At 58.1% G+C, this 19,047-nt stretch overlaps 1 protein-coding gene across 3 annotated transcripts; it reads left to right on the top strand.

The window, feature by feature from the left end:
- The first annotated feature begins 249 nt into the window (after positions 1-249).
- On the top strand, positions 250-17,567 carry Ppp1r9b (protein phosphatase 1 regulatory subunit 9B). Of its 3 annotated transcripts, none has more exons than XM_047546071.1 (10): positions 250-2,137; positions 6,102-6,234; positions 8,117-8,237; positions 10,111-10,215; positions 11,247-11,382; positions 11,910-12,062; positions 12,147-12,200; positions 15,091-15,320; positions 15,648-15,744; positions 15,927-17,567. In XM_047546071.1, the coding sequence occupies exons 1-10, from the start codon at positions 764-766 to the stop codon at positions 15,978-15,980; spliced, it is 2,457 nt and encodes an 818-aa protein (XP_047402027.1). In that variant the 5' UTR covers positions 250-763; the 3' UTR covers positions 15,981-17,567. The 3 variants fall into 3 exon arrangements, with proteins under 3 accessions (XP_047402027.1, XP_047402026.1, XP_047402029.1); XM_047546070.1 differs by having other exon boundaries at positions 8,114-8,237; XM_047546073.1 differs by lacking the exon at positions 15,091-15,320 and having other exon boundaries at positions 8,114-8,237.
- The last annotated feature ends 1,480 nt before the right edge of the window (positions 17,568-19,047 follow it).

The following is a 19,047-nucleotide window of genomic DNA, read 5'->3' as shown; positions in this document are numbered from 1 at the left end:
ACTGCTCATGGTCCGGAGACAGCGGAAGGCTCGCCTCCAACCATAGGCAGGGGAAACGACACGCTGGGGTGGAGGGAAAGGGGAGGGCTCACAGGCTCCGGCCCCGGAAATCCGATCCCTTTAGGACCCAGAGGTGCCAGTCCCCCAGCGGCGGCGGCGAGAAGGGCAGCCGCTCGGTCTCCGGCAGCCGCCGCTCCGGCAGAGCCAGAGAAAGACCGAGGCTCGGGGCGCGGGGGGGAGGGAGGGAGGGAGGGAGGCGCGGCGGAGCGGCCCGGCCGGCCGAGCAGCCATGGGCGCTGGGGTGCCGGGCGCCCGGAGAGCCGAGGCCCCCGGCTGGAATGGGGGGCGCCCGCGCCGCCAGCCCCGCTGACACCGCCTCGGACGATGTGAACCGGCGCCGCCGCCGCTGCTTCGCGGGCTGGGCGCGCGGTCCCAGCGGCCCCGGCCGCCGCTCTTCTAATTTGGGTGGGGGCGACCGCACCAGGCCGCTCGGGCTTTTGAAGGGGGGCTGGCTGTCTTTGCAGCTTGATTGGGGGAGGCGACCCACACAGGGCGCTCGGAGATTTTTTTTTTTTCTTTTTTCTTTTTTTTTTTTTTTAGAGCGGGGTTAACTGTTTTTGGCAGCTTGGTTTCAGGAGGACCCTGAAAAAGGCCTTTCGGGTTTCCTTCTTCGGGGGCAGGGGGCGGTGGTCCCGACTTGGCCGGCCGCCTGCTGGAGGGGGGCAGCGGGGAGCGGGGGGATGCTAACCCGGCTCCCCCCACCATGATGAAGACGGAGCCGCGGGGGCCCGGGGGTCCCCTCCGGAGTGCCTCACCGCACCGCAGCGCCTACGAGGCGGGCATCCAGGCGCTGAAGCCGCCCGACGCACCCGGGCCCGACGAGGCACCCAAGGCGGCCCACCACAAGAAATATGGCTCCAACGTCCACCGCATCAAAAGTATGTTCCTGCAGATGGGCACCACGGCGGGGCCGCCGGGCGAGGCGGGCGGCGGCGCAGGCCTGGCCGAGGCCCCGCGGGCGCCCGAGCGCGGCGTGCGCCTGTCGCTGCCGCGGGCCAGCAGCCTGAACGAGAACGTGGACCACAGCGCCCTGCTCAAGCTGGGCACCAGCGTGTCCGAGCGCGTGAGCCGCTTCGACTCCAAGCCCGCGCCCTCGGCGCAGCCCGCGCCGCCGCCGCACCCGCCGTCCCGGCTGCAGGAGACGCGGAAGCTGTTCGAACGGAATATCCCGGCAGCCGCCGCCGGCGACAAGGAGGCCGCGGCGCGGCGGCTGCTGAGGCAGGAGCGCGCCGGCCTACAGGACCGGAAGCTGGACGTCGTGGTGCGCTTTAACGGCAGCACCGAGGCGCTGGACAAGCTGGACGCCGACGCCGTGTCGCCGACTGTCAGCCAACTCAGCGCCGTCTTCGAGAAGGCCGACTCGAGGACCGGCCTCCACCGTGGGCCGGGGCCCCCCAGGGCCGCGGCCGCAGGGGCCCCCCAGGTCAACTCGAAGCTGGTCAGTAAGCGATCCCGGGTGTTCCAGCCGCCGCCGCCGCCGCCCGCCCCGTCGGGGGATGCCCCTGCGGAAAAGGAGCGCGGCCCGGGAGGGCAGCAGCCTCCGCAGCACCGAGTGGCCCCCGCCCGGCCGCCCCCAAAGCCCCGGGAGGTGCGCAAGATTAAGCCGGTGGAGGTGGAGGAGAGCGGGGAGTCGGAGGCCGAGTCTGCACCGGGGGAAGTGATCCAGGCCGAGGTGACAGTCCATGCGGCCCTGGAGAATGGCAGCACCTCGGGAACCACAGCCAGCCCGGCGCCCGAGGAGCCCAAGGCCCAAGCGGCCCCCGAGGAGGAGGCGGTAACGGTGGCAGCGCCAGAGAGGGGAGTGGGCAATGGGCGGGTCCCGGACGTGGCCCCAGAGGAGGCAGACGAGTCCAAGAAGGAGGACTTCTCGGAGGCGGACTTGGTGGACGTGAGCGCCTACAGTGGGCTCGGGGAGGACTCTGGGGGTAGTGCCCTGGAGGAGGACGATGAAGAAGACGAGGAAGACGCGGAGCCCCCCTACGAGCCCGAGTCGGGGTGCGTGGAGATTCCGGGGCTCTCGGAGGAAGAGGACCCGGCCCCGAGCCGGAAGATCCATTTCAGCACCGCGCCGATCCAAGTGAGTGAACCCCCTGCCGCTCCCGCGCCGCCCCTGCCACGTGCACGCGGTCGCCCCCGCCTCGCTAGCGGGGTTTGGCAGGCTGAGTCAGCCCCTGCCACCCAGCCCCCTTCCCAGAAGTTCCCACCCTAAGGGGGGCGTGGGGGAGTTCCAGCTGTTTGTCAAAGGGGGACGATTTTCAGGTCTGCGACTGGCGACCTGCCCCGACCTGCCCTTTGGTTCCTCCGCCTTCTGCCCCGCCCAGCACCGCAGCACAGGCCCTGCCCCGTGTGGGCTCTGGGACACCTGCTTTCCCTTCCTCTCCCAGACATTCCTTACTCCAGAGGCTGCCAGAGGCTGGGACTTGGATGCTGTGAAAGGGCGTGGGTGTCCTCAGGAGACTCTCCCCACCGATGACTTGCTCCACTCGGAGAAAGAGGGGTCAGGGGGCTTAGAAACACTTGCTGCTCTCCCCTGTAGGGGAGCTGGCTCGGGTAAGGGAGTGGGGAGTCAGAAACTTCCCAAAACAAAGATGCAGGGGATGGTGCCCCTTCCTCCTCCCTGTGTGTACCCCCACCCCAACTTTGCAGAAGTGAAAGAGGGAAGCAGATCGTGAGGGTGAGCAGGGCCATGGGCATGTGACCGGCTGAGGGAAGGGCCCAGGCACTGGGGCTCTATTCCCTGGGGTCTGTGCTGGGCTGGCTTCCCATATCCCTCATTGCATAGGGAGGGGAAACTTCGTGTTACCCTTGAGGGGGAAGGCCTTCTGCAGACCATGAAGGAGAAGGGGTGGGGCTGGGAGATCCCCAGGGTGCCTGGCAGAGACCCACAAGCCTTTGCTCTTGGCTGCTCAATAGAACAGACTCCTGTGGCCTTAGCAGGCCCTAAGTGCTCTTACCACATTCTCTGAGTACCCTGAAAGACCGTGGGAGCTTCCCCTTTTGGGGGGTCTCAGTTTGCACTCCCATCCCCACCACCACTGTTGATAATTGGTTTGTGGGCAGTGCCTGTGCTTTGAGATCCTCAAAATAGTGCTGTTGAGGAAGGAATGTCCCTTGGGAGGAATTAAGAACCTGAGCCCCCCACCCTGCTGCCCTCCACTTTTGACTGACATATTCAGCTTTGATGATTCTCCCCACCCCAGACTCATCTGTGCCTGGCCCCAGGTCTGCGCTTTGGAAGTATCCAGATCCGGGGACTTTCCTTGGCCTGAACCCTGCCCAGCTTTTACCCTCCCAGCCAAGTCCCATCTGTTTGCTTGCAGTCTCCATAACTACTGGACACTGAAGCTGCCCAAGTTTCTCTCTCCCTATCCAGAGTTCTCACCCTCTGCCCTCTCCTGCCTCCCAGCCTAGCAAGAGCCTAAGTAAAAGGTTAAAGGAGAGTGGCTGTTGTTCTTCCCCGAGGCCTGCCTCTTGCCCTGGCTCAGACCTTAAGTGCCCTTTCCATCCCCTGTCCCCTCTGGAGGCAGTGAAATCCTGAAGTGAGTGGAAGATGTGTTATTCCTGCGAGGGAGTCAGGAGGCCCCCACCCCTGCCCCCACCGGCAGTTGGATGCCCTCAGAGATGGAGTGTGGTCTGGGCCTCTGTCTATATCTGACACCTTACCCTGATTTTTTGGTAAAAAATAGCACATGATTTGGAGCAGTGCTTCCCGACTCCCTAGTGACTGTGAGACTGGCCGCCCAGCATGAGAGCCAAGGCGCTATGTAGGCTCTGAGTGACTTTTGGCCATGCTGGGGATTTCCTCCTACCCACCTTGATGCAGGGGCTGCAGGTTCCTTCTCCCTGCCTCCACCTAAGTCCAGGGTTCTCTCTTCCTCCAGTGACCCAGTTGTTGCCCTTATAGAAGAGGAGTATTTCATGAAGGACAGAGAATGTAGTTCCAGACTATCGCCTGGGAGGTGGGACTGGGCCCAAGGCCATTTGATAGGAGGGGGTGTTGGGTTGGTGCCTCTGAACCTGAGACCTGGAATTCCTGCAGGGGGGCAGGATTTGAAAGGTGAAATAGGCACTGGGAACAGTGGCACAGGCCTGCAATCCCAGCGACTCAGGAGGTTGAGGTAGGAGGATGGTAAATTGGAGGCCAACCTCAGCAACTTAGTGAGAGCTTCAGCAATTTAGGGAGACCCTGTCTCAAAAAATAAAAAGGACTGGGGATGTGACTCATATGTGAATACTTCCACCTGGCAGACCTGGGTTCAATCCCTAGTTCAAAAAGAAAAAGAAAAAAGAAAAAGAACAGAAAAGAAAAATGAACAGGATTTGATAGGCTGAGGAAAGAGGGGAGGGCATGGTCCATGACAGGATGGGAGGGTGCTTGGGAGGTCACAGTGGTGGTAGTGGGGTAACAAGGAAAGGAATGGAGGACCCTCTCTCCTGGAGCAGAGGGTGAGGGGGCCTCAGATGCAAAAGTGGGCCAAAGCCAGTTCACTGGAGCTAGTTTTACCTCAGCCCCCGTCCCAAGGCCAGGAGCACTTGTGCAATGGGAACACAGTCACTGGTCACCTACCTGCCAGTGCCCAGCTGGGTATGGTCCCATCCTACCCAGCCACTGACTGACGCTTGCGACTTGGCCAGCAGCCCCAGCGTCTTGGTTTGTATGTGGAATGGGTGTCCTGTTCCTCCGAGGGGCTTGGGCTACTGACCAGATGTTGGGAAAACAGCCCACTGACCACTGCACAGGGCCAGATGAGCCCCTGGGCCTGAGCCTGAGTGCCTCTGCTGCTGTGACATTGTGGGCACTGAACTAAGGACCACATAGGCCCCTCCTAGCTATGCTTCTAGTTAGTCCTATAAGCACGTGTCCCCTTCCACCATGGCAGTGTGTCTCTGTGGTAGGGGTGGGGATGACATGGAGCAGGCCCAAACAAAGGCATGGGCCAGCTCCTGGAGCAGAGGGGGCCCTGGCAGGGTCCTTGGGGAGACAGTGTCCCACTGCAGCTCCTCAGGCCCAGGTCCACCCTCCCAGTCCCCACTTGGCTCCAAGTAGTGCCAGCCTGTCACCGCAGGCAGTGAAGCCAAACATGGTACCCCAAACCGTGCTCATTATACTCCCATGGGGGCACCCTGCCTGTGAACAGAATCGGGCATTCCCACGGAGCTCCTGGCCCACCTTCCTCTGGTCCTTTGAGGGAAGGTAGGAGCTGGGGAGTTCCCCTTGACTGAGAGATCCAGGAGGAGGGAGACTGCAGAGGGGTACAGGGGATACCATGGCAGAGGCAGAGAGGCCGCCACTTCCCTGGGCCCCTGGCCCTTTCAGGGTATGTGTCCTAGGGTCTCTGCCTGGGCCTCCTGGTACACAGGAGCTAGTCCAGAGGGACACAGGCCTGGGCACAGGGGCCCAGCTTCCACCTTTGCTCTTGCCCTCGAGGTGCACCTGGAGTTGGAGGGCCTGCCCTTCTCCATGACCCTCCTCCCCTACTCCCAGTGTCCACCTCAGGTGCCAGGCAGAGTGGGGTCCTGTCTGGCTCTCCCCATCCCTCTCTCCTGTCCCCCACCCCACATCCAGCATCCTCCAGCATAGTCGCCATCCTTTCTCCTGCTCCTCTTCCTTCTTCCTCTTGTGCTCAGTGGTTCCCATCTGTCTGTCTTTCTGTCCCCCTCACCTGTCTGACCCCTGGGTCTCGTCCTTCGCTTTCTCTGTGCTCTGAGTGTCTATGTTCTTGAGCTTGACAGCCCCTCGAGTAGCGCCCGTCTGTTCCTGCACAGACCTGCTGTGCTAGTTCTGGCTGCTGTGTGGCTGAGGCCGGCTGGGTGCCTTTCTTTCTTGCCACCCGCCCCCCCCCAGCTTCAGAACTTTGCTCAGAGCTGGGGTCATCCCAGGACTCGGGGAGGCCTCATCTCAGGTCCGCCTGGGGATCAGGGAAGGGCCTGTGGCAGGAGCAGCACAGGGGCATCAGTGGGGCTCGGCTTGCTGCCTCAGTCTTTTCATGCCAGTTCTGCCCTTGCCCCCTTGGGGCCTCTGACGAGCTGCCCTTCCCCAGGTGTTCAGCACCTACTCCAATGAGGACTACGACCGGCGCAATGAAGACGTGGATCCCATGGCGGCCTCTGCAGAGTATGAGCTGGAGAAGCGGGTGGAGAGGTTGGAGCTGTTCCCTGTGGAGCTGGAGAAGGGTGAGAGGCCTGGTCTGGGCCCCCGGGCTCGCCTGGGCTCCTCTCTGGTGTCAGTCTGAGCAGCACGCCCGGGGTCTCACAGAAACGCTGGGCTTCTCCAGCTTGGGCCCCGGCAGCCTTACCTGGCCCTCCCTCAGGGGTGCCCCACGGCCACTCGTGCACTCCAGCCCAGCCGCTCCCCGCCCATCATTCAGTTAACAGACCAGGGTGGGCTAGGCCCTGGGCTCTGTTGGAGGGTTGGTGATGGGCCAAACCAGGCACCCTTCCTCAGGAGGTGTCCCCCTCAGGGAGACCAGCAGGGAGCAGACATGGATGAAGGAGCTATAACAGTGGGCAGGGAGGATTGCTGCTGTAAAGGCATTTAACAGGACCTGACCTGACCAGACATGGGGGGCTCCTAAGGGGGTGATGTTGAGTGGAGCTTCAGGAGGAGGAACGCAGGGGAGTGAAGGAGAGAGGGAGGGGCTTGGGTGCATTTTCCCAGACCACGACCTCTTCCCTGAGATGGATTGGGAGCCATTGCAAGGCATGGGAAGGTGTTCTAGAAGGACCACAGCAAGTGATGCAGGTTCAGAAGTGGATGGAGAGACCACTGTGGCGTGGACGAGGTGGTGGGTGGATCAATGGGGCCTGGTGGGGATTTGGCTCATCAGAGGCTGTGAGGGGGTGGGGTGCTTCCTAGGCCTGGCAGCAGGAGAGTGGTGGTGTCAGCCCCCTGGAGGAGTGTCTGTGAGGGAAGGTCACCAGTTTGGATGTCAGAGGCCCATGAGGTAGGCCAGACAGCTGTGGCTAGGGAAGTAAGCGAGAGAAACTAGGGTCTCTGGTCAGTGAAGCTCTGGGTATAGATGAGACTGCTTGGAGAGGGACCAAAAGGATTAAGGCCAAGTCCTATCACAGACCACATCCCAGCCACACACTCCCTGCCTCCCTTTTATTGGCTCTTTTCAGCTATGCATAACATTAGGATTCATTTTGACATAATAATAAAAGCATGGAATATAATTTGCTCTAATGAAGTCCCCAGTACTTGCCCTTTCCCTTCCCTCTTCCCTCCCTTTCCCTTCCCTTCCCTTTACTGATCTTTCTGCTATTAAATTTTAAGGTTTTTTTTTTAATAGTTAGTGTCTTGTGGGTATACATAATGGTGAGGTTCACTGTGGTGTATTCATATAGGAACCCAAGAAAGTTAGGTCAGATCCATTCCACTGTTCTTCCCTTATCCCAGCCTTCCTCCCTCCGCCTCAATTCCCATCATCTAGTCCACCCATCTTTCTTGTATTTTAATGGAATCCCATCCCCCCGCCCCCGCTTTTTCTCTCCCCCTCTTATTTTGGACTAGACCACATATCAGAGAAAACATCCAACCTTTGACTTTTTGGGTTTGGCTTATTTTGTTAGCATTACAGTCTTCAGACCCATCCATTTATCAGCACATGCCAAAACTTCAGTGCTCTTTATGGTTGAGTAACACTCCATTGTGCATATATACCACACTCTCCTAATCCACTCGTCGGTTGAAGGGCACCTAGTTTGGCTCATAGCTTAGCTGTTGTGGATTGTGCTGCTACCAGCATCGCTGTGGCTGCGTCACTGCAGCGTCCAGCCGTGCACTCTTACCTGCACGTATGGTGGTCTCCCACACCTGCTGGCACACCCTGCTGCCCCTGAGCTCTTTAGAAGGGGCAAGGGGAGGGAATGAACCAAGAGCCATTCTTGGTGGCCTGGCAAATGGGGTGGACAGAACCATGTCCCTCCCTTTCCCAGTTGTAGGACATCCTCTAAGCTTGGGGACTGCCTCCCACTGGGGAGCTGCTCCCTAGAGTGAGGGTTCAGGTTGAAGGATGTCCCACTGTCCCTAACATCTTGCCCTTCTGTCCAGCAGACTCCGAGGGTCTGGGCATCAGCATCATTGGCATGGGGGCCGGGGCCGACATGGGCCTGGAGAAGCTGGGCATCTTCGTCAAGACTGTGACGGAGGGTGGCGCAGCCCATCGGGACGGCAGGTACCACCCCCCACCCTCCCCACTCTTGCTCAACCCCTTCCCCAACATCATCTGTGGAGCCAGCCACTGGGTGGGGGACAGGCTGTTCCTGGGGGGCGTGCACGCTCTGTGTGGTTCAGATGTGTGTGGAGCGCTGCGTTGCCAGGTGCCGTGCCAGGCCCTGGGATATGCAGTGGACAAACAGATGGGAACCCCTCCCTCGTGGTGCTTGTGTTCTGGAGGAGGTGTGGTGAAGACGGGACTGTGTGTCTTCTTGTGCGTGTTGGCTTTGTGCGGGGAGCACACGCTGTTTCTGGAGTATGTTTGAGCATTTCTTTCACCAAATAAATACTCACTGCCTGGCTAGTGCCGGTCCATGGGCTGGTGCCAGACCCCAGGCAGTCAGTGTTGAGGGCCTTACCCTCAGGAAGCTGGCAGTGTAGTAAGGCAGGAGGACACCAGACAAGGAATACCCAGAAAGTGGCAGAATGGAGAACAATACATAAAGGCAAAACACAGGAGGGCTTGATCTCTCTGGGAGTCAGGAAGGCCTCCTGGAGGAAATGACATGGGAGCTATGAGCTCAAGGCTAGACAGGAGTTGGCCAGGCCCAGCAAGTGCAAGAAGTTCCAGGCAGGGGAGCAGAAGGCAGGCAGGATGGCTGGTACTTTGAGGGCCAGGGGATCCAGGTGTTGATGTGACCAGACCAACTGGGGGTGTGCTCTGAGGCCAGGGCTGCTCTCTGCCTGTGTGCCGTGTGCGCCTGTGCCAAGCATCTGTGGTGCAGGGGTAAGTCCTGTGGGCCCGAGGAATCAGGGAGGGTTTTATGGAGCTCTGGGCCAGCCCAGTCACACCTGTGTCAGTGATTCCCCTGTGTGATGCTGCCGGGGGAGGCAGGGTGGGGGCGAACAGTGCTGTTGGCACCCCCCATGGAGGCTGTGAGAGGTTAGCATCAGGAATCCTTTGTGGTGGCACCTCCAAACCCAGACCCCGTCCTGTGACAGAGATGAACAGGTGTCCTTGTGAGAGCTGGTTGACCTTGGGGTCATGTTGGTAGAATCTGGTTCCCCATTCAGGGGGTTACTGCCTTTTGCGGCCCAGGTGGCATGGAGAGGGGTAGGGAACAGAAAGGGGGACTGTTCCTGCTCTTGTATTTACCCCCTCTCCCTCCCAGTTGGAATCTTCCAGAGCCTCTCCCCTTGTCACCTGCTGGTTGGGGAGGGTGTGGTGTGCATGAGTGTGTCCATAGGCTCATGCTGCATGGGGGGTTGGGACATGTGGGGCAGGTTCTTTATAATAGACCGTCTCCATTTCCACGTGGCGCCCGGAGAGAAAGCCTGGAGTTCCCCAGGCAGAGGGCAGTGGAGGAAGGAGGTGCTCGCCTGGGCAGTCCAGGCTCCCTCACCCCATCTCTCCCCTGGGTGGAGGACAAGGCCTCTAGAGTCTGCACTCGAGTGCCTGTGGGGTGCTCCCTCGTCAGTTGGGGTGGGGGTGAGCATGAGGGTGCTGCTGAGGTCTGAGACTTTTGGGAAAACGTCTGGGGACTCTGGTCTGGGCAGAAGTGTCCATGTAAGAGGGCAACACAGGACATGTGTGCATGGCAGAGATGAACTCTGAGGATGTCACACCACCCTGTTGAGTGTGATGGAGGAGGGGGCAAGAGTGTGATTGTCACAGGAAGTATACCAGCCCCCTCTCCCAGTCCTAGACACTGTGTCTGGATGGCTTGCCAGGCTCTTATGCCCACACAGGTGGGCCTGGTCAATACCTAATCCTCTGGTCTCATAAATATTTCACAGGTAGACAAACCTCGAGTTTCTGATGGGAGGGGTTCATCTGTACTCCAGCTTCACAGTTCCCTCATGACCCCCTTAACCAATGTCACCTCCCCTAGGATCCAGGTGAATGATCTCCTGGTGGAGGTGGATGGAACAAGTCTGGTGGGAGTGACTCAGAGTTTTGCAGCCTCTGTGCTCAGGAACACCAAGGGCCGAGTGCGGTGAGAGCCCAAGGGGTGGGGACAGGTGGGATGGGAGCAGGCAGGAGGCTGGCCCTCATGTGGCCACTCTGTCCACCTGCTTACCTTTAGTCAAGGATCCACTGGTTCCCTGTCTGCAAAAATTTGTGTGTCCATAGTCCCTTACCCCAGGCCTGACTTCCCACCCTGAGCTCCCTGGCCACTGTTGGCCACCCGTACTCAGGTTTCTAGGCCCACCATCATGCCCCTCCACACTGTCCACTTGGGCTTATTCTCCTTTTCCCCTGCCTGTCTCTGGCTCCCTCATTGGAGAACCAAGATATGCATGCTGAATGCCAATCAAACCGGCCTCCTCTCATCTGCAGTTCAAACCACCCTCCCAACTAGCCCCATGTAATCCTGGGAAGACTGCTCCCTAAACCCACAAACCCAGGAGTTAGATTCCAAGTTCTCCGTGTCCTTTTCATCTCTGGCCTAACATTAAGGATCACTCCCTGCCCCCTCGAAGAGGGGCACTGCCCCCAGGAAAGGGTGGTGGAGAGAAACAGGATGTGGGTGGCCACGGGAGGAGGGGCTGGTGCCTGGAAGTTCCACTATTTCCTCTCCATCCTAATCTCCAGTCAGCATCATCCCGCCCCTTCCTGAAGCTCAGGGACTTGGAGCCAACCCAAGACACACCTCCAGCCCCAGCCCTGCAGGGGTGGGTCGTCTTTGCCATTCCCCTGCCTCGTTTTGTCCCCCGTGGTAGTGAGAGAGCCCCCTGTGCTGGCGGCTCCTGAGCTTATGTCCTCTGCAGCCCAGCCCAAAGTTTGGCTGATATCCACCTTCCTCGGACTGGCCAGGAGGGCTAGCGGGCCTTCCTGCCTCCTCTGGGAGGGAAACCCAGTAAGGTGCCCAGTTCCCCCATTCATTATTAACACTGCAGCCTCTGGACTCAGCCTCTTGTTTCACCTTCCCTGGGAGGGCCTGGGCTTGGAGAGGGGAGCACCAGCAGGGAGGTGCTGGCATTACCAGCTGAAGACAGGCAGGGGATGACACTGGTGCCCCTGCAGGTTTATGATTGGCCGGGAGCGGCCGGGAGAGCAGAGTGAAGTAGCCCAGCTAATTCAACAGACCTTGGAACAAGAGCGATGGCAGCGGGAGATGATGGAGCAGAGATACGCCCAGTATGGGGAGGATGATGAGGAGGTAGGGACTCTGGACCTGGCTGGTGGCTTGGTTGCCCTCTGCTGGCCAGATGGAGCAATACAGACATCTCCTTCTAGGCTTTCCCAGGCTTGGGAAAGAAGCCCAAACCCATCTGTGGAGCCCCCAGTCTGAGGGAGGAAAAGCAGATCCTTCACTCAAAGAACCCCTAGTCTGATGGAAGAGTTATACCCTTTGTCTTCTGAGAGCCTTCCTGGTCCCCCAGAGTCCCCACTCTTGAGAGCAGGACATAGCCCCTAACTTCAGGGGGCCTAACCTAAGGAGGGAGACAGGTCCAGACCTCTGGGGACACATACTGTGAAGGGGACAGTATGGGCTGTTTTTCAGGGTCCTAATCTTATAGGGAAACTACCTCTGCATTAAGGGGTCTCCCTGGGCTATTGGGGGAGGCATGAACCACACCCCTGGCCAGCTCAAAGTGTGCCATGGGCAGACAGCTACTGGTCTCAGCTCTGGTCACAGAGTTGCTGTGGTGGGTGGGGCCCACAGCCACCTGTCTCCCTTCACAGACAGGGGAATATGCCACTGACGAGGATGAGGAGCTGAGCCCCACGTTCCCAGGTGGCGAGATGGCCATTGAGGTGTTTGAGCTAGCGGAGAATGAAGACGCCTTGTCTCCTGTGGACATGGAGCCTGAGAAGCTGGTGCACAAGTTCAAAGAGGTGGGAGGAGGGTCCTGAGTGGTGGGGTGAAGGCAGGCGGCGGCCTGCCCTGCTGGAGCTGAGTGCCACCCCTCTGCCCTGCAGCTCCAGATCAAGCACGCTGTGACTGAGGCAGAGATCCAGCAGCTGAAAAGGAAGGTGAGAGTGCGTGTGGGCGCACGTGTGCTGGCGGGCGCGTCTGCCTGTGTGTTAAGAAGCAGGCCTGAGGGCCGGAGGGAGGATCCCCACCCTCCAACCTGCAGCAGTTGACACTCATACTCCACCCACGGCCACAGATGCTCGAGGAGCAGACTACCGTGAGGGGAGGGAACGCAGTCCAAGAGCTCGGGCTCCAGCCCATCTGTTCCACCATTCATTTGCTCTCTGGCCTCCGTCTCTTCAACTGTTAAGGTGGGGCCAAAATACTAGCAGCGCCATAGGAGCCTGGTGAGGGTTAAATGAGATAATATACAGCCCCTCGCACAGGAGGTGCTCAGTCAGAAGTTAGTGTTAGCTGTCACACTGCAGCAGGCTAAGTTGAGTTCTAGATGTCTTGATGTTGATATTGTCCCACACACTTCTTCCATGTGCAGGCTGAGTGTTAAGTACAAACTGCCCAGAGGTACACACGCTGAACCCAGGCACACGGTACCCGCAGACCCAGACACCTAGACACACGCTCTGCATGGATTTTTTAATCACAGGACGGTGCACCTGTGCTTCCTGTGATGGTCCTCCCTGGGTCATTAGCAGGGGACATGGACCCACTGCCCTTGAGTGCTCTGAGACACACTGGTGTGACCATCATTCAGAGCACCTGGCTTGGGAAGAGGGTTACAGGACATGCATATTTTCACCTGAGCAAGCAGCACAGATGCTAATGCTGACAGCGCCAGCTGGTGACATGTGACATACAAACATGCATATGTCCCTGCACAGATGCTTACAAGAACACTGGGTGCCAGCACTCTCGAAGGTATGTAGATACACAGACTTCACAGCGAAGGAGTTTCAAGCCCCATGAGGCTTCTCGTGTGGGAGAGATGGGTCTGGAGGGGCCATACAGATCCAGGCCACCCAGGTACTCAAGTACACACACTCCCACTAGTGCACGGAGTGGGCGGGATTTAAGCGGCTGAGGCAGAGGAAGGGCATTCCTCACAGGGAGACGAGCTAGCTTGGAGGCTGACTCTGGGAGAGGACGTCAGGTAGCAGTGCCAATCCTGTGGTGGGCAGGCCAGACTAGGGTGGGCTCTGGCCAGCAGGGTGCTGTGTCCTAAGGACTCTAGCCTTGTTCTTATAGATGGCATGGGGCTGTATAGTCACTGGGGGTTTTCAGAAGATCACTGCCCAAAAAAGTGGGAGGATGTGAGGGTGGGCAGGACTTAGAGGCAGGTCAGCTGGTTGGAGGCTGGGCAGTACCTGTCAGGGTGGCCCAGGACTACCCAGAGACAAGCTAAGGGTGTGGAAAGGAAGGGTGGGTTGGAGCCTCATTTTCAGGGTTGAGGTGACAGGTCATGTTCCTGGGTGTATGCAGGGCATTCAAGGAGAGGGGTGAGTTGGAGTTGTGTCCAGGGGCACAAAGGGGGGCGGCTTCTTCTTCTTTTTTTTTTTTTTTTTTTTTTTTTTGTACTGGGGATTGAACCCAAGGGCATTTTATCACTGAGCTATATCCTCAGTCTTTTTTATTTTTTAGTTTGAGACAGGGTCTTGCTAAGCTGCTTAGGGCCTCACTAAGTTGCTGAGGCTGGCTTTGAACTCGAGATCCTCTTCCTCAGCCTCCTGAGTTACTGGGATTATAGGCGTGCACAATTGTGCCTGACCTAAGGGGGCCTCCAATTTACAGACATCTGCGGTGTAACTTCTAGATGGCTGGCACTGTTCCAGTCACTCCCCATGATGGGCAAAAGCAGAGTTGGTCCTTGTCCTCATGCAGCTTAGAGTCTACACGCCAGTGACTGTTGTTACAAGCTGACATGGGACTCTGTAGGAAAGGACAGGGTTACTGAGCACCTAGAGCATGAAAAACCTGGCCAGGTGAGAACGGGCTGTGTTGTGCTGCTGGAGTCACAGGGAGCTTCTCTGAGGCAGTGGTAGATGGAATAAAGAGCAGAGGACAAACTGGTTAGGAATAACTAGCAAGAGAGAGAGCAGATGCCATTTCCCACAGAGGGAACATCATATGCAAAGGCCCGGTGGCAAGTCTGAGAGTCTACAGGAAGGCTTGTTTAGCTGAGACCCAAAGAACAAAGTGGCAGGGCAGGGGCTTGAGACTGGTTCTGGGGTGACTGAAATAGTTGTACCTTCTAACAGGTGAGCAAGTCTGGAAAGGAGGCACTGGTTTATGCAGCTGGGAGCTCTGGTTTAGCATGTGGGCCCTATGAGGAGCTGGGGGATAGGACTGAGCTGGGAGTTGGGAATGAGTTGGGGTTGAAGCTTGGGATTTGGGGCCCAGCACACAGAGGTGGCGTAGGAGGTAGGTCCCTGCTCCAGGTAGTGAGTGTGGAGAGAAAGAAGGATCCAGGCTGAGCTGTTGGGGACCAAAATTTACCTGGGAGCTGAGAGAGACTGGGTTGTTCAGGAAGCCGCAGAAGCATCAGCAGTCAGGACTGCAGAAAGGACAGAGTGCAGTGGTGACCCTCACCATTGCTGACGTGTTGCCTTTCACATCTTCCATCTCGTCTGTGTTAAAAACTCCCTTGCAAGCTTGGGGGGGATGGTTGGTGATAGTTGTCACTCCTGTTTTACGGATGGGAGGGCTTAGGCTTGAGACAGAAGCTGCAAGAGCTAGTCAGTGACTAACAGAGGCCTCCAGCCTCCTTGGGAGTATGGGGCAGTGACAGGGACCCTGGCTAGGAATCCTGAGGCTGAAGTCCCACCTCTTCCCTGGGTTTCAGTTCCCAGACTCAGCCAAGGAGAGTGAATAGTTGGGGGGCAGTGGGTTTCACATCTGCAGGAATCCTCAGGAGATTCTGGCCCCAATGCCAGACTGGGATGCCCTTAGGCTGGCTCTGGCCCACACCAACCCAGGGCCACTCCTCCCTCTCAGCTGCAGAGCCTGGAGCAGGAGAAGGGGCGCTGGCGGGTGGAGAAGGCACAGCTGGAGCAGAGTGTGGAGGAGAACAAGGAGCGCATGGAGAAACTGGAGGGCTACTGGGGCGAGGCCCAGAGCCTGTGCCAGGCTGTGGACGAGCACCTGCGGGAGACCCAGGCCCAGTACCAGGCCCTGGAGCGCAAGTACAGCAAGGCCAAACGCCTCATCAAGGACTACCAGCAGAAGTACGTGGTAGGAGGCTGTGGGTCCTGGGCCCCAGAGTATTGAGAGGACTTCGGTGGCAGTCCCTATCCCCTCCCCTGAGCAGGGAGACAAGGAGCACAGAGACTGGAGGACCCCAAGGTGGGGTACCTGGGCCTGGAATGGCTAGGCCCCAGAGGCAGCACAGGGCCAGGCCTTAGAGACCTTAGGAGACCTGGGACCTCCTGATCTGAGAAGCAGTGCAGCACAGCTGGCAGGTGGAGTTGAGGACAGGGCTGAGGCCTGATTCTTCCCTGAACAGAAGCCAGACCACACACCCTTACCTAGCATCTGTCCATTCCTGTGTCCAGGGAGATCGAGTTCCTGAAAAAGGAGACTGCCCAGCGACGGGTTCTGGAGGAGTCAGAGCTAGCCCGGAAGGAGGAAATGGACAAGCTCCTGGACAAGGTAGGCCAAGGGGTACCCTGGGGGCAGGGCCCTGTGAAGGGAGCAGCATGTTGCCCCAGCTAGCACCTGTGAACCCCAAGATGCAGCTGGCTGGGAACTCAGGGTCGTTTCCTCACTGGGGTGGTAGAGGGAGCAGGGTCATGTCTGGTGCCCAGGCTTGAACACCAATCCTTGTTTTCCAGATCTCAGAACTGGAAGGAAACCTGCAAACACTGAGGAATTCCAATTCTACTTAACAGGAATCATTCCTTGACCAGACAATAATAATCCCCTCCCATTGTCCTCCCTCCCCTGTCCTCAATACCCCACCCCACCCTCTTTCTGCCTGGGGACAGGTGCCCCGACTCCCCCTACCCTTCCACCCCACCTCCCCCAGCTTCAGGGACCAGAGGGCCCATATCACAGGCCCCCTTAAGGTGGCCCGGGCAGACAGTGGTGGCTGGAAGGGTGGCCTCCTTCTTGCCCTGTAGGGCTGAGGCATAGAGGCCAAGGGAAGCTTACGGCTGGCCTGGGTGGTGGATGGACACATGGACCTGCAGAACAAACTGCCAGACTTTACAACCTCCAGCCTTTGTCTCTGGACTGGAGTGGGGCTGAGGCTTTCCCAGCATCTCGCCAACTGGAGGCTGCTCCCTACCCATGGGGCTCTGGGTGCCCCTGGGCCTCTTGACTTGAGATTCTACCTTCTTGGCCCTCCCTCTCCCCTATCATTGTGCTGTCTGTTGCATTCTGACCCTCCTGCTTGGGGTGGGGGTTGCCTCAACACCTCCCATACCTGTTCCCTATCCTGGGAAGGATAGAGCCCACCCCAGAGTCCAGCGGCTGGGCCTGGCCCTGCACTGATTTCTTATGTATCCTTCGGGAAAAGGGGAGTGAGAGTGGAGGAAAGTCGAGTCCAGGACACCTGGTCCCCAGCTCCCCCTTTCCTGGAAAGAGCAGCAGCCCTCAATTTCTCCTTGTGCCTCCCCTCTCCCAGGTGCCAAATAGCCATAACCTCCTCCTGAACTGTTCTGTGACCTCTCTGGGGTCCAGGTTTCCTGGCCAGCCTGGGAGTGTCAGGGAGGAGGGGAGGTCAGCTTAGGGGACCTGGTTGCAGAGACCCTGGTCTTAGGCAAGGGCAACATTTCTCACTGGAAAGCCAGGCCCCGCCCTTCCCAGCCCTGCCCAGGGCCACACTTGGAAGCCTTGTGCTAACATCGCAGAGATTCAGCCTCACCCTACCCTGCCCCCGCCCGCACTGTTTTCCACTGTTTTGACTGGAGGGCGAAATTTTACTACTCATCTTTTTGGAGACCAGGGCTGCCCTACTGGCAGCCTGCTTTCTAAGTGAAATCGACTCCATTTCCCCACTTCGACCCCAAATTGGGGCTTTGACTAAGGAGGTGAGACCCCCCCACGTCCCTCCCCTTTAAAAATCCATCTCGTTTTGCCACTTGCTCATGCCCCTGCCCCAAGCCCGGTTTTTGTTCATTTTTTAAAAACAACCCCTTTCCATCCGTTTCGGCCTCTCCTTGTTCCCTGTAAATAGACCATTAACATCGATCAGTATTTCTTGCCCCTCTCCTTCCCTCAGACGTGCCCCCACCCCCGGAAGAGCTGGCTGTCTCAGTGCCGGGCCCCTGTGCTTCACCCGGCCAGATGGAGGGGGCGGAGCCGGGTGGGCGGGGCCGCGGGGCGCTTCCGGCTTCTCGGGCTAGCAGCCGCCCCTGCCCCGTCCTTGGAGGACCCCGTCTCTGTATATAATATATATATGTATGTATTGTTCCCGGTTTTGTACGGACCATGCCCTCTGTCAGGTCGTCCCCATAAAAGCAGCCCCCAGAGCCTCGCTGCCTGGTTTCTTGATTCACTGGGGGTGGGGGTGGGGGTGGGCCATCAAGACCACCGGTGCTATCCCGGATCCTGATGCGCTTTCTGCAGAGTTCCGGGCCCCAGCAAACTGCCTTTCTGCCATTATTACCCCATCAGCATATATGCTTTTTGTCCAGTCCTCCTGCGGTTTCTAAACAGTCTGTCGCATCTTTTTTGTAAGACCTCTGAAAGATCCAGAGGATGGGCGAGATATGGTAAGGTGAACCCCAGGTCCCTCCCCTGAGTACTGGACTGAAGGGGTATTCTCCACAGGCACTCTGAGGTGCTAGAAGGATCAAAGTGGGAGGTGACATGTCAGAGCAGTCTGTCCTCCATGGTCCTAGAAATGTCCTGTTTGCCCCTCTAGAGGTGGGCCTGAGAGGTCTTAAACAGCCTGAGTCCCCTGCTCTGTTCCAGCAGGTCCGGTTGCTGCCTCCAGGTCTGATATTAAAGGGCCAGGGAGTCAGATTCTGGTGTTCCAGGAACAAGCTTTGGTGAGTCCCAGAGGTCAGGGCAGCAGGGAGGGGCAGGGACTTGTGGCAGTTCCCAGCCCGAACTTCCCTGCCCCTGGTGCTGTGGTGCAAGCGTGGGAGAGAACCGAAGCTGGGCCCTTGTGTTCCTTGGCTTGGGCCCAGTGGGTTTCTCACTTTCCCTGCTCTTTGCCATAAGAAATAGAAGTGTCAACCTGAAGGGCTCTGAATTCCATTGACAGCTCCTGAGGCAGCTACTCCATTGTGAATGACTCAACAGTCTCATTCATGTCAAGGCAAATTCTGGCATCTCATAACTACCCCTCAAAATGTCTAGTTCACATCATGGCCCATGTAGGACCAGTCCAGTCCAAACTGAGGGTTAGTGACCATATCTCTCAGAAAATCACCTCCAAAGTGGATCATCCTGGGAACATTCTGAGAGCTCTGGGGATGCTGAAGACAGATCCAGGTGTCACTATCCCATGATCACAAGTCACAGGTCATGGTTCCATAGTTAGAAGTCACAACCCCAGGACTACTGAAGAAACCTTGCAAAGAAGTCCCAAGAAGTGAGTGACATGGTTGGGGGAGGCAGACCTGGGGGTTGTACGGAGGGCTTCTGGTCTGGCTGGGGCTAATCATCCAGGGTGGAGTCCTGCTATTCCCATCTGTCATGTGTGTCAGATAACCATACACATGTTCCAGAAGGTGGGCCTAGTAGCCCCCCTGATGTTTAAGCCCTATGGCTGTGTGTGTGGCTTTGCTGGGAGTTTCTCGAGCCTGAGATATGACTTACCCATGAAACATATCCATATTTGAGGCTGGGTCAGATGGCCATGGCCAGGCCTGTGTGAGGCTCGTCACCATTGCTTCCCTACCCCCATTCTCATCCCCTACCCAGGTCACCTGCCCAGATCTTGAGAACTTGAACAGGTTTGTCACAACCCCAACACTTACCTGGGGAGGGAAGTCAGGTGAG

This window comes from Sciurus carolinensis, chromosome 3, assembly GCF_902686445.1.
Source record: "Sciurus carolinensis chromosome 3, mSciCar1.2, whole genome shotgun sequence".
Classification (NCBI taxonomy): domain Eukaryota; kingdom Metazoa; phylum Chordata; class Mammalia; order Rodentia; family Sciuridae; genus Sciurus; species Sciurus carolinensis.
Note: the sequence above shows the minus strand (reverse complement) of the source record. Positions and strands in the feature narration are given on the sequence as shown.